General features: G+C 42.4%; 1 protein-coding gene across 1 annotated transcript in view; it reads left to right on the forward strand.

Moving 5' to 3' along the window:
* Positions 1–455: 455 nt before the first annotated feature.
* The window catches only part of PRPF38A (pre-mRNA processing factor 38A), a 41164-nt gene continuing 27813 nt past the window's right edge, over positions 456–13806 (forward strand). Inside the window, exons 1-3 of the mRNA XM_007945901.2 lie at positions 456–585; positions 2713–2872; positions 12943–13064. Of these exons, the coding sequence (XP_007944092.1) occupies positions 456–585; positions 2713–2872; positions 12943–13064 (412 nt within the window). The remainder of the gene's footprint in view (positions 586–2712; positions 2873–12942; positions 13065–13806) is intronic.

The following is a 13806-nucleotide window of genomic DNA, read 5'->3' on the forward strand; positions in this document are numbered from 1 at the left end:
GTTTCTGGTGCTTCAGCAATTCTAACCTGCCCCAGCTGGCCGCCTCCTCTTACAGCCACGAGGCTCACAGCCGAGCCGCACGTTAGAAGCAAAGCCGATGCCTCACTAGGAAAAGGTAAGATGGGGTGGAGAAAAGAAAATTTCGCGCCTAACGATGTAGCCCCGCCCCTAGGCTGTCGCCACGTTACGCCACCAACCAGCTGCCAGCCCCGCCCACCTAGGGGGCGGACGCATGACGCATGTCGGCTGACTTTCAGTAGCCATTATTGATTCGGGAGGTGTTGCCGTTCGCAAAAGGAAGTTCCTTCCGGTGTAGAGTTTCCTACTTCAAAATGGTCGTTTCCGTGATTTACTGATAGTTCCTCCACCCTTTTCCGTCCTTGTCAGGGTGTTTTTTTAACCTGGATATGACGCATTAAGGGACCCGACGGAAATAGAGCTGAAGGCCTTCTAAGATGGCGAACCGTACGGTAAAGGATGCGCACAGCATCCACGGAACCAACCCTCAATATCTAGTGGAGAAGATCATTCGAACGCGAATCTATGAGTCCAAGTACTGGAAAGAGGAATGCTTTGGACTTACAGGTGAGCAGGAGCGCATGGACCTCCTTGGCTGGTTGTGGCCCACCTCTCCTGACTGGGCCCTTAATGAGATTGGCCCCTGGGGGACTAGCTCAGTATCGGTGGGTAGGATTGGAGGGGAGTGTGTCAGTCATGAAGAAGAGCCCAGGTGGTGCAGTGGTTAAGCGCTGGGCTGATAATTGAAAGGTTAGTGGTTCGAATCCATCAACCATTCTGGGGGAGAAAAGACCTGGCGAGCTGCTCCGGTAGATTTCAGTCTAGGAAACCCTATAGGGCCGTTCTATACGGTCCTATAGTGTCGCTGTGAGTAGAGAATAAACTCAAGGGCCGCAACAGCCTGTCGGTCATGAGGGCAGTGGTGGTTCAGTGGTAGAATAAATGTTAGGTGTCACTATCATATAGAGTCGCTGTGAGTAGGAATCGACTGGATGGCAGCGAGGTTTACATATATATATGTGTGTGTGTGTGTGTGTGTGTAAACCTCTCTGCCATCCAGTCGGACCCGACTTATAGCGACCCCTCCTTGGGTTTCCGAGGCAGTATCACTACGAAAGTAGATTGCCCAACCTTTCTTCCTAGGATAGATATATTGATATAGATATAGATACATAGCATTAATGAGACATTGCTTGAAAAATCAGACTGAGTTCCTTTAGGATAAATTCTATAGTAATTCATTCATATTATACCTAACAATTTATATAGATAGGCATTTTCCTAAGTACCAGAGGTACAGGTATAGGAATAAACAAGACACAATCACTACTTTTAATGAGTTTATAGCTTCGCAAATCAGAAAGCACGAAAAAAGAAAGTATGCTAAGTAGTGGAAAACAGCAGCAGAATACACTAAAAATGCAAACAAAGGAACCTAACCTAGTATTGGGAAAAGGAATGGTTATGCTTCTCAGAAAAACCCAACCTTCTGCAAGGAGCTGAGCTGTGTCAGGTAAGTACTTAATATTTTATGTTTATTATCTCATTGGATCCTAACTACAGCACAGTTGAGCTGACAGGCTCAAAGAGAGAGAAAATGACTTGCCTAAGTTCATGCAGCTAGTGTTTGAGTTCTAACAATGTTGGGAGGTTATTATCTCCATTCTGTAGATGAGTTTTGCTCTGAGATATGTAGCTATTGAGGAGTTGTTTGTTGTTGCTGTTTGTTTTTTACCTTCTAATCCAGCATTTTTTTCCATAGCATAATGGTAATGAGCATACACTCTGAAGTTAGACTCCTTAGGTTTAAATCCAGGCTCTGCCACTTTTTGGCTATAGACCTGGAGCAAGTCACTTAATCTTTCCTAGGCTTCAGTTTCCTTATCTAAAAACAGAACAATGCTGGCACTTACCTCATGGCTTATTGTGACGATTACGTGAGATAATATGAAATGCTTAGCACTGTATTTGCATATACCAAAACCAAACCCCTGCGATCAAGTCCATTAGACTTCTAGTGACCCTATAGGACAGAGTAGAACTGCCTCATCTTTCTCTTGTGGGGCTGGTGGGTTTGAACTGCTGACCTTTTGGTTAGCAGCCAAATGTTTTAAAAAACACTGCACCACCAGGGCTCCTTACCTGGCATATAAAAACCAAACTCACTGCTGTTGAGTTGGTTCCGACTCATAGCAACCCATCCTTGGGTTTCCAGTCTACAGAAGTAGATTGCCCAGGCCTCCTTCTGAGGAGTGGCTGATGAGTTTGAACCGCTAACCTTTATATAGAAGCCCTCAATTATATTAGATGCTATTATTAATACTGTTATTACTGTGATCAATACCCACTTGCTCTCCTAATATAACTATTGGTGAGTGTTCTAGAGTACCAAACCATGAACTAACTTCTTTCCACTTCAGACCAGGAAAAGCTTAACCCTAAAATGTCTTGGGGGGGAGCTCTGGTAGCATAGTGGCTAAAGCACTTGACTGCTAATCAGAAGGCTGGCGGTTCAAACCCACCAGCCACTCCCCGGAAGGAAGATGGGGCAATCTACTTCCGTAGTGATACTGCCTCGGAAACCCAAGGAGGGGTCGCTATGAGTCAGGTCTGACTCCACGGCACATAACAACAACAACAACAACAAAATGTCTTGAGTTGTCACTTTATTTGTTTTTCTTTTTCTTTTTCTAGCTGAACTTGTAGTTGATAAAGCTATGGAGTTAAGGTTTGTGGGTGGCGTTTATGGCGGCAACATAAAGCCAACTCCCTTTCTATGTTTGACCTTGAAGATGCTGCAAATTCAACCTGAGAAGGATATCATTGTAGAATTTATCAAAAATGAAGACTTCAAGTGAGTGCAATGTTGAGTAGCTAATATAAAGCTTCTCTTTTGGACAGCCCAGAATTGGACTTTGGATAAGAGGAATGAGCATAGTGTCTCATTCCCACAGAGAGATCCACTCAAGGGTTTTGCTCTTGAGCCCTTGAGTTTGTTATTTTGCCTGTTCTGATTGTATCGGTATTTCCTTTACTTTCTTAGTTTTGGTAACTTCTCCCCAAAGAAAGAGAATTTCTTTACTAATTCCCTGAACATATATTAAGCAGAAGTGAATGCCTAATGTGTTGGTAGGCAGTGGGCACTCAAGGGTGAAGAAACTAGTATAATGTGATAGATAATGATCTGAGTTCATATCTACATTCTGTCACTTATTAACCATGACCTCGGAGAATTTACTTAGCTTTATTTTCTTTACCTGCAAAATTGGGTAATAATACCTACTCCTAAGATTGATGTTAAAGTTACACATATAAACCACTCAGCACAGTGCTTACAAGTTTATCTTGTAAACACTCAAAACATGCAATTGCTCTAATTATTTTATTATTTCTTCTCAAGGACCTTACAGACTACAATAGGAAATAGCTTATTATGTGCCATGCTCTAAGGACTTTAACCCTCACAGCATATAATAATAATTCATTTACACCTCACAACAACACTGTAAATTTATTATCTCCATTTTACAGGTGAGGAAACTGAGGCACAAAGAGTTTAGGTAATGTACCCAAGGTCACACAGCTAGTAACTGCCAAAGAGTTGGCTTCAGAGTTTGTGTTCTTTGCTATATTATTGTGCTTCTCATTTAAGAAACAGATGTTCATATACAGTATGTTCAAGTGTTTTTATAAGTGTATACAGTATCCTATGAAAGAAAGGATTGGGAAAAGGGAGTATCAGCCTGGGTTTGAGATTTTCAGAGAAAATCTTTAAACTCACTTTTGGAGGAGGAATGTAGAGGAAAAAGGATGGAGGCACAGAGGAATGAAGAAGAGTACCAGGAGCCAATTTACTTAATTTATTTTTCAAATAAATTTACTTAATTTATTTTTTATTGTGATTTGGGTGAAAGTTTACAAAGCAGATTGGTTTTTCATTCAGCAATTCATACACATCTTGTCCTGTGGCCTTCATTGTAAACCCCACAATTTAACAGCACTGTTCCCAGTTCATCCCAAAACCAAACCCACTGCCATCAAGTCGATTCCAACTTAGAGTGACCACCATTGGGTTCCTGAAGTGGTAAATCTTTACAGAAGTAGATTGCCCTGTCTTCCTTCCGCAGAATAGCTGGTGGGTTTGAACCACCAACCTTCTGGTTAGCAGTTAAATGCCTTAGGCACTGCATCACCAGAACTACACTTCATTCCTGTTTTTACCATTTCCCTCTGTCCTTTCCTATCCATTCCTGCCTTCTTAGCTTTTTCTCTGGGCAAATGCTGCACTTTTGATCTAGTATGGTTGATTGTTCTAATGAGTGAATACCTTCCTGGTGCTACTGTTCACCTTAAAAGGCTTGGCTGTCATTTGGCGAAGAGTTGAGCCATGGGGGTTCAGTTCAGATCCAGGCTTGAAGGATATCTAAAGGCCATAGTTTTGGGAGTATGGGTGACTTTTTATATGCAGCTAATTGTTTGGCCTTTGTGGTGCAGCGAATTACTTGGTGTGATGATTAAGTTTGTGTTTCAACTTGGCTGGGCCTGGTTGAGTGGCTGGGCAGCTGAATGTAGTTATTCCCTATGGTGAGATTGGTAATTAACTCCATGGTGGAATCTGTTGGAGCAGCTGAGAGCTGCTTTGGCTATGTGGTCTGTTTCCCTTCCCATATATAAGAAACAGCTTTGGGGATGGTCTCTAGCTTATGGCATGATTGAACTTGGCATGTGGCTGAGTTGTTATTCAGCAGCCTGCCATGCTCCGCTGATCCTGGAACTTTCAATGGACTTGAATGAATGGCCTACTGTGTTGTTTGGTTACATTGCGACTGTCCCATTTTATTTGTTGACCTTGGGCTTGTTAGCCTCAGCAGCCAGTAGCTGCCTGAGTGAAGAGATGCCTCTAGCTTCAGTGGGCCAGGAGCAAGAGGCAGAGCTGAAGCCCAAGGTTGAGAGGCTTTCACACAGCCCCTAGAGCCTGGCACTTTGAACTTCTAGCCTCCCAGACTGTAAGAGAATAAACTCCTGTGTGTTAAGGTCATCCCATTTGTGGTATATTTTCTGTCAGAGCAGCACAGAGGTAACCAGAACACTTGGTATGGCTTTCTAGCCATGGTCTTTGTAACTCCCACCAGATTACTGCTGGAACCATGCAAATAAGGTGTATAGAATTCTAATGCAAGGATTGGTTGGTTTTGTCACGCTATTGGGCCTAAAGTGAGCCCTTCTAGAAGCAGAGGAAGGGATCTCACTGCCATCAAGAGAGAAGACCTGGAGTGGGAGTGGAGCACATCTTTGGACTCGAGATCTCTGAGTTGGACCTCCTTGGCAGACACTCCCCAGCAGAGATGCCCAGCTGAGAGATGGTATCAGTGGAACTGAGGCACAAGACAGAGCAGTGGGCTTTAAGGCCCATGGAATAAGAAAGCTGAGTGCTTTTAGGCAGGAGACTTCCTGGCAGAGTGGGGTGCACCTAGGTATACCTATATTCAGAGCTAAAAGAGTTTTGTGACACTTGCCTGAACAGGGCAGAGGCCAGGCCAAGAGGCCACTGGCCAGAGAGGCATGCCTGAGGGTATATTAGAGGGGACACTGTCTTGATTGAAGAATTGTATCCTTAGCATGTTCCTGAACCTGAGTTGTAGCTTGTTACTTCCCTAATAAACCCCATAATGGTGAGTTCTGTGTAGCCATTGTAACAAACTATCAAACCCAGCAGAGATGTAGGATCTTTAGTGGCATAGTGCCTAAGGCATTTGACTGCTAACCAGAAGGCTGGTGGTTCAAACCCACCAGCCATTCCTCAAGAAGACTGGGCAATCTATTTCCATAGAGATACTGCCTAGGAAACCCAAGGAGGGGTCACTATGAGTCAGATCTGACTGATGACAATGAGGTTTTTTTTTTTTTTTTTGGCAGAGGAGTGGTGAGTGCCCTGGAAGGGATGTTGGTATCAGAATTGGTAAAAAGGCTGGAGGGTGGCAGAATATCTGGCCTGATAGGAATAAGCATTGGGCTGTTGATAGTGATTCTCTCTCCCCCTCCTGAGGTTGGAGGAATCAGAAGACAATGCCTCAGTGCCCTTTTTGCAGCCTTTATCAAGAACTATGGCAAGTTACAAAATGATTTTAAATAGAAGGAGTTACTGTTGTGTTTTCAAATAGTTGCTTCTGGCAGCAGTGTGAATAGAGAATGGCCAGACAGGAACACCAGAGAGGAGACTAGTGTAGTCAGCTAGCTATAGCTGATAAAGGCCTGGATCAAGGCGGTGACAGGAGACATGAAGAGGTGACAATTTCAAGTGTCTCACTTGAATGAGAGGATGGATGATTGTGGTATCCACCAAAGACACAAAGCAGAAAAGAAGGGCAGAATGTTAAGTGATTATCCTCAAGGATGTGAACTAAACTTATTCTGAATGATAGAACTGGGGTGGGGTGGGGGGGAGTGTTCCTGTAGTGTTCCTCTAGCCATGTTCCTCCTCTTAGTAATGGACAATATCCTCTGGTAAGCCAGAAGCCTAGGAATCATGCTTCATTCCTTTGTATACCGTCACTAATTTCTGTAAATTCCATCCCCTAATTATATCTTTTTTACTGATTATAAAATAGATATACACTGTTGAAAATTTACAAAGTATAGAAAAGTATTATAAAATAGGGAGGAAAAAATTCATGATCATAGTAGCCTCGTAGAAACAGCCACTTCCAGTACTTTGGCATGTTTGTTTTCAATGTTTTTTTTTTTTTTTTTTTAATTTAAGAATTTGTCCTTTCCCCTCCTTCCACGTCTCAGTTCAGGCTTCATCGTTCCTCACCTCAAAGCTACTTAGTGGTCTCTCTGATTCTAGTTTGACTGGAAGAGATCCATATTTGTACCCATTCCAAAGAAAGGTGATCCCACAGAATGTGGAAATTATCAAACAATATCATTAATATCGCATGCAAGTAAAATCTTACTGAAGATAATTCAGAAATTATCTTGAAGAATACAAAAATGGTTGCAGTGGTATATTGACAGAGAATTTCCAGAATTACAGGCTGGATTCAGAAGAGGATGTGGAATGAAGGATATCATTGCTGATGTCAGATGGATCTTGGCTCAATGTAAAGAATATCAGAAAGATGTTTACTTGTGTTTTATTGATGATACAAAAGCATTTAATTGTGTAGATCATAGCAAGTTGTGGATAACATTGAGAAGAATGGAAATTCCAGAACACTTGATTGTACTCATGAGGAACCCGTACGTAGACCAGGAGGCTATTGTTCATACAGAAAAAGAGAACAGTGCATGGTTTAAAATCAAGAAGGGAGTGTGTCAGGGTTGTATCCTTTCACCATACTTATTCAATCTGTATGCTGAACAAGTAATCTGAGAGGCTGGACTATATGAAGAAGAACGTGGCATCAGGATTGGAGGAAGAATCATTAACAACCTGTGGTACACTGATGACACAACTTTGCTTGCTGAAAATGAGTATGACTTGAAGTACTTACTGATGAAGACTGAAGAATACAGTCTGCAGCTTAGATTATATCTCAATATAAAGAAAACAAAAATCCTCACAACTGGACCTGTAAGCAGCATTACAATAAATGGAGAAAAGATTGAAATTGTCAAAGACTTCACATTGCTTGGTTCCACAATTGACACAAATGGAAGCAGCAGTCAGGATATCAGACGATGTATGTTGTTATGTGCTGTCGAGTCGGCCCCGACTCATAGCGACCCCTCCTTGGGTTTTCGAGGCAGTATCACTACGGAAGTAGGATTGCCCAACCTTCCTTCCGAGGAGTGGCACTGGGCAAATCGGCTGCAAAGGACCTCTTTCAAGTGCTGAAGGCAAAGATATCTCCTTGAGGACTAAGATGCGCCTGACACAAGCCATGCATGGTATTTTCATTTGCCTCATATGCATGTGAGAACTGGCAGTTGATAGGAAGACTGAAAAAGAGTTGATGGTTTTGAGCTGTTATGTTGGTGAAGAACGCTGAAAGTACCATGGACTGCTAAAAGAACTAACAGGTCTGCCCTGGAGGAAGTGCACCCAGAATGTTCCCTGGAAGTGAGAATGGCCAGACTTTGTCTCACATACAGGTCAGAAGGGACCATTCCCTGGAGAAGGATGTCAATGCTTGGTAATGTGGAGGGTCCACGAAAGAGGGGAAGGCCCTCAACGAGGTGGATTGACACAGTGGTAGCGGCGATGGGCTCAAGTGTAGCAAGAATCGTGGAGCTGCCTCAGGACCGAGCGGTGTTTTGTTCTGCTGTGCATAGGGTCGCTGCGCAAGGAGGTGACTTGATGGCACCTAACAACAACAACAATAACTGATTCTGGTCTCATTCCTCTCAAAGCTAGAATTATATTTCTAAAATAAAAATTTGATCTTGCCTGACACATGAAGGAAAGAACTTGAGAAGAGGAGCAAGTCTAGCCTGGGGAAATTAACTGTTTCAGATGTGTTCAGTTGGAGCAGCTAATACAACATTCAACTAGAAATTTTTAGGAAAAGATGGGTATGGATTTGGAAATGATTAGAATATAGGTAGCAGTTAAAACCTCAAGGAGCTCTGGTGGTGCAGTACCTAAGACATTTGACTGCTAACCAGAAGGTTGGTGGTTCAAACCCACCAGCCACTCTGCAGAAGGAAGATGGGCAGGCTACTATGAAGATTTACTGCCTCAGAAACCCAATGAGGATCGCTATATTGGAGTTGACTCGATGGCAGTGAGTTTGGTTTGATTTTCTGGAGTTAAAACCTCAAGAAGGTAGATAAAATTTCTTAGTAACAAAAACTTAATTTAGTCTTTGAATACATAATATGTTTTTTGTTTAGGATTCAAAGGTGTAAAAATTATGTTCCTTGAAATGTCTCCTTTCCATCACTGTCCTCAGTCTATCTGATTTTCTTTTGTGGAGGAATCCAGAATTATCCATTTTGTATGTTTCCTTCTAGAATATGCAAGCAGAAATACCTATATTTTTCCATTTTTTTATACTAATTATAGTATGCTATATACTCTACCCCTTGCTTTTGTTATTTACTCGTAGATCTTGGAGATTCTTCCATATTGGTACTCATAGTGTTTCTGATTCTTTTTGATGTATCTATAATATTCCATCTCGGGGACATCGTATTAAGAGCTAATACTTATGTTTTAAGGCAGTTTTAGGAATTTTACGTATGACAGATTATTTAATCCTGATAATAATTATATGAGGTATGTACGTTTATCATTTCCTGTGTTAAAGATTTGCAAAAAGGACATACTCCTCTGACCTCCAGCTTCACATGGAGGAAACAGAATCACCGTCAGCAGCCAAGGCTGATTACTGAGAGGCAGAAGTCAGACATACCACCACCCTTTTTCACCAACTTTTAACACCAATGGTCCCTCCCACAGCACCTCTGTACTTCCCTGTAGGTTCTGTAATTCATTGAAATGGCCACACAGAACTCAAAGACAAGATTTATAATTACGGGATTTATTAGGAAGGTAACTGTTCTGGCTCAGGAATGCTCAGGATACAATTCTTTGATCAGAACAGCCTCCCCTCACCTATGCCCTCAGGCATGCCTCTCTTTGGCCCTTGGCCTCTTGGCCTGGCCTCTGCCCTGCTCAGGCAAGTGTTACAAAGCTCTTTTAACTCTGCTGATAGGTGCATGTCAGTGTACTCCACTCTGCCAGCAAGCCTCCTGCCCAAGGGCACTCATCTTTCTCATTCTCCTTGGGCCTGCAAGCCCACTGCTCAGTCTTGCACCAGTCTCTTGGTTCTCCTGCCGCTGTCTCTCTGCCTGTTGTCTCTGCTGGTCTCTCTGCAAAGGAGGTCCAGCGCAGGGGCCTTAGGTCCAAGGATGTGCCGTGCTCTACCACCTCCAGCTTTTCCCTCTTGATGGCAGTTAGATCCCCCTTCGCCTTCTGGGTGGCCTCATTTTAAGCCTAGCAGCATGACAAAGCTAACCAGTCCCCACATTAGAGGTCCATATACCTTATTTCCATGGTCCTACCCCCACAAGGGTGCCATGTACCGTATTTACATGACTAACAAGCTATCCAGTCCCATGGTGGGCCACAAGCACTTTATATTTCCATAGTTCCACCCAGTAATCTCATGGGAGTCACAAAGACCATAGCTAGAAGAGCCATACCAAGTAATTCACTGTACTACAAGATTAAAACAGTAGTACTGAGGCACAGAGCCTTTAAGTAACTTCCCCAGGGTCACTAGCTGGTAAATTCCAGAGCTAGGATGTGAATCTGGACATTCTGGCTCTAGAGTCCATACTCTTAACATTATGCTAAACTGACTCTCATAATGCTACAATTGTCCCAGTTTTACAGAAGAGGAGACTAGGTCTGAGGTGGGACCTGAGTCCATGCAGTCAGACTCCAGAGTCAGTATTTTTAGCAACCATACTATACTGCCTCACAATTACAGACGTACCATAATGAGTATTTATTTTGCTATAATGAAAAACCATGTACTTGCAATCTTTTGCTATAATGAAAAACCATGTACTTGGTCATTTTGGGTTTGATTATTTGCAACCTGATCAGAAAATGACTTTTGAGCAAAAACCTAAATGTGAGGGAGCCAATCATTCTAGATCTGGGGGAAGAGTATCTGAAGCAGAAGGAAAAACAGGTACAAAGGCCACTAATAGTGATGAGTTTAGCATATTGGGGAACAGCCAGGCTAGTGTGAGTGGAATGCAAGGAGCTTGAGACTGGGGGGCAAGGCAACATCATGCAGGACCTTGAGGCTGTGGTAAAGTCTTTGGATTTATTCTAAGTGTATTCGGAAGCCGCTGGAGTGGTGATATTAGGGAAAGGAGGTGATCTGACTTAAATTTTAAAACGATCTTTCTGGTTGTTGTGTGGAAAATATACTGGGTGGGGTTACAGAAGGGTGGCAAGAATGAAAGCAGGAAGATCAATTAGGAGGCCATTGTATTCCTGACAAGAGTTGATGGGAGCTGGCATGAGTATGGTAGCAGTGAAGGTGATGACAAGTAGCCAGATTGTGATACACATTTTTAAGTTAGGGCTAGCAAGGCTTGCTGATAGATTGCATGTAGCATATGAAAGGAAGAAAGGACTAAAGAATGACTATGATTTTAATCAGCTTGAACGTGAATGATGTTGCAATATACTGTAGTAAGGACCAGGCTTTAGGGGGAAATGAAGAGTTCGGTTTTGGAACTATTGAATTACAGATGCCTACTAGTTATCCCAGTAGAGATTTGAATAGGTTGTTGGATATAAAATAAATGGAAAAAGAAGGAATCTTAGAAACCATTAACAGCTACAAAATAGCTAACTTTTATTAGGCGCTATGTGTTATGTGCTATGCTAGACATTTTACACACATTTAATACTTACACCAAGCCAGTTAGTTGTTGTTGTTGTTAGGTGCCATCGAGTCGTCTCCAACTCATAGCAACCCTATGCACAGCAGAATGAAACACTGCCCAGTCTTGTGCCAGCCTCATGATCCTTGCTATAGCTGAGCCCATTGTTGCAGCCACTGTGTGTGTCTATCTCGTTGAGAGGTTTCCCCTTCTTCCTTGACACTCCATTTTACCAAGCATGATATCCTTCTCCAGGGAATGGTTTCTTCTGACAACGTGACTAAAGTAGGTGAGATGAAGTCTGGCCATTCTCTCTTTCAAGGAGTGTTCCGGCTGCACTTCTTCTAAGACAGATTTGTTAGTCCTTTTAGCAGTCCACAGTACTCTTAGCATTCTTCACCAGCACCACAACTTAAAAGCATCTACTCTTCTTCTGTCTTCATTATTCATTGTCCAGCTCTCACATGCGTAAGAGGCAATTGAAAATACCATGACTTGGTTTAGGTGCACCTTAGTCTTCAAGGAGACATCTTTGCTCTTCATCACTCAAAAGAAGGCTTTTGCAGAAGATTTGCCCACTGCAATACATTGTCTGAGGTCTTGACTGCTGCTTCCATTGGTGTTTGTAGAACCAAGTAATGTGAAATCCTAGACAGTTTCAATGTTTTTTCCATCCACCATAATGCTATAGCCAATAAATTAGGTGTCATCATCTCTATGTTACAAGGACTGAGAGAGCAAATAACTTGTCAGGTGTTACAGAGTCATAATTAGAATTTGAACCCAGGTGACTCTGACGTTTCTTTCAGATCCAGCGTTCTGCTTTCTTGCAACAATTTGCATATTCATGTCTATGTGTACTATGTGCAGATCTTACGTTATTTAATCTTACACCTTCTATTATTAAAATCTCACTTGAAGCTTATCATAATCCTGTGAGGTAAATATATTTTATACCAGTTTTATAGGTATTTGTTGTTGTTAAGTGCCGTCGAGTCGTTTCCGACTCGTAGCGACCCCATGCACAGCAGAACGAAACACTGCCCGATCCCATGCCAGCCCCACAATCCCTGCTATACTTGAGCCCATCATCGCAGGTGTATATAACAAACTGAAATTTTTGCAAGTTCCCACAGCTGGTAAGTGGTAAAGTAGGAACTTGAACCTTGGTCTCCATATTTTAGCTATATTTCTGCCACCCTGTGCTGCCTTCAGAATGGCAGCTTTCTTATCTACCAAAGAGAAGGAAGAACTTGTTACTCCACTACTGTCCTAAGAAAATGAGCCCACAGTGGTTGAAGCACTTGGCTGCTTACCAAAAGGTTGGCAGTTTGATCCAACTGGTCACTCCATGGGAGAAAGATGTAGCAGTCTACTTCATAAAGGTTATAGTCTTGGAAGCCCTATGGGGCACTTTTACTCTGTCCAATAAAGTTGCTGTGAGTTGGAATCAACTCAGTGGCAGTGGGTTTGGTGTGTGTTTTGTTTGTTTTGGTTGTAAGAAAACCAGTGATAAAACTTAGGAACTTCTCAGGATGGTCTGTTGTTTTACTGTCATGTATCTTTCAGGTATGTTCGTATGTTGGGGGCACTTTACATGAGGCTGACAGGCACTGCAATTGATTGCTACAAATACTTGGAGCCTCTGTATAACGACTATCGGAAAATCAAGAGCCAAAACCGAAATGGGGGTAAGTATGTTGTCAAGTCTATGGCCTTTCATCCCTGAACCAATTTTTATTCCAGTAATATCTCTACCCTCACATGGTCATGTGCACTTTGAATGCTCCTCTTCATTCACAGTGTTCCTCTCTTCCAGTCCTCCAGCTCTCTCAAGGGGAGTACTGCAGGGGACTACTTCTGTTGGCCTTACCCATCTGACTACCTTTCTCAGTGAATCTCTTGTTATTTGCTGCTTTGCATTACATGCTCCTTCTACACTAATCTCATTCTTTTTTTTTTTTTAAACTTTTAATTGTGATTTGGGTTCAATTTTACAAAGCAGATTCATTTTAAATTCAGTACTTCATATACATTGTTTCACAATACTGATTGCAGTCCCCATAATGTAACAGCTCTCCTTCCATCTCTTACCTGTGGTTATCTCTTTCCTGCATTGTGTCCTTCTTACCTATGCATTCCTGCCTGCCTTATTTCTCCCTGTGCAAATGCTGCCCTTCTGATTGCCTGTGGTTGATTGTTCTAAAGAGTGCATCTCCCTAGTGCAATTGTTCAGTTTGTAATTCTGTCTGTTGTTTGGCTGAGAGTTGAGCCATGGGAGTGAGTCCACTTTCAGGCCTGAATTGACTCGTGGCCATAGTCTTGGGGATTTCACCAGTCTCTGTCTGATCAGTAATACTGGTCTTTTTTTTTTTTTAGGATTTGGGTGAAGATTTACAGAGTAAATTCACTTTTCATACAGCAGTTCACATA

The sequence above is a fragment of the Orycteropus afer genome, unplaced genomic scaffold (genome assembly GCF_000298275.1).
Source record: "Orycteropus afer afer isolate SDZICR_OR568_19922 unplaced genomic scaffold, OryAfe1.0 scaffold00145, whole genome shotgun sequence".
Taxonomy (NCBI): Eukaryota; Metazoa; Chordata; class Mammalia; order Tubulidentata; family Orycteropodidae; genus Orycteropus; species Orycteropus afer.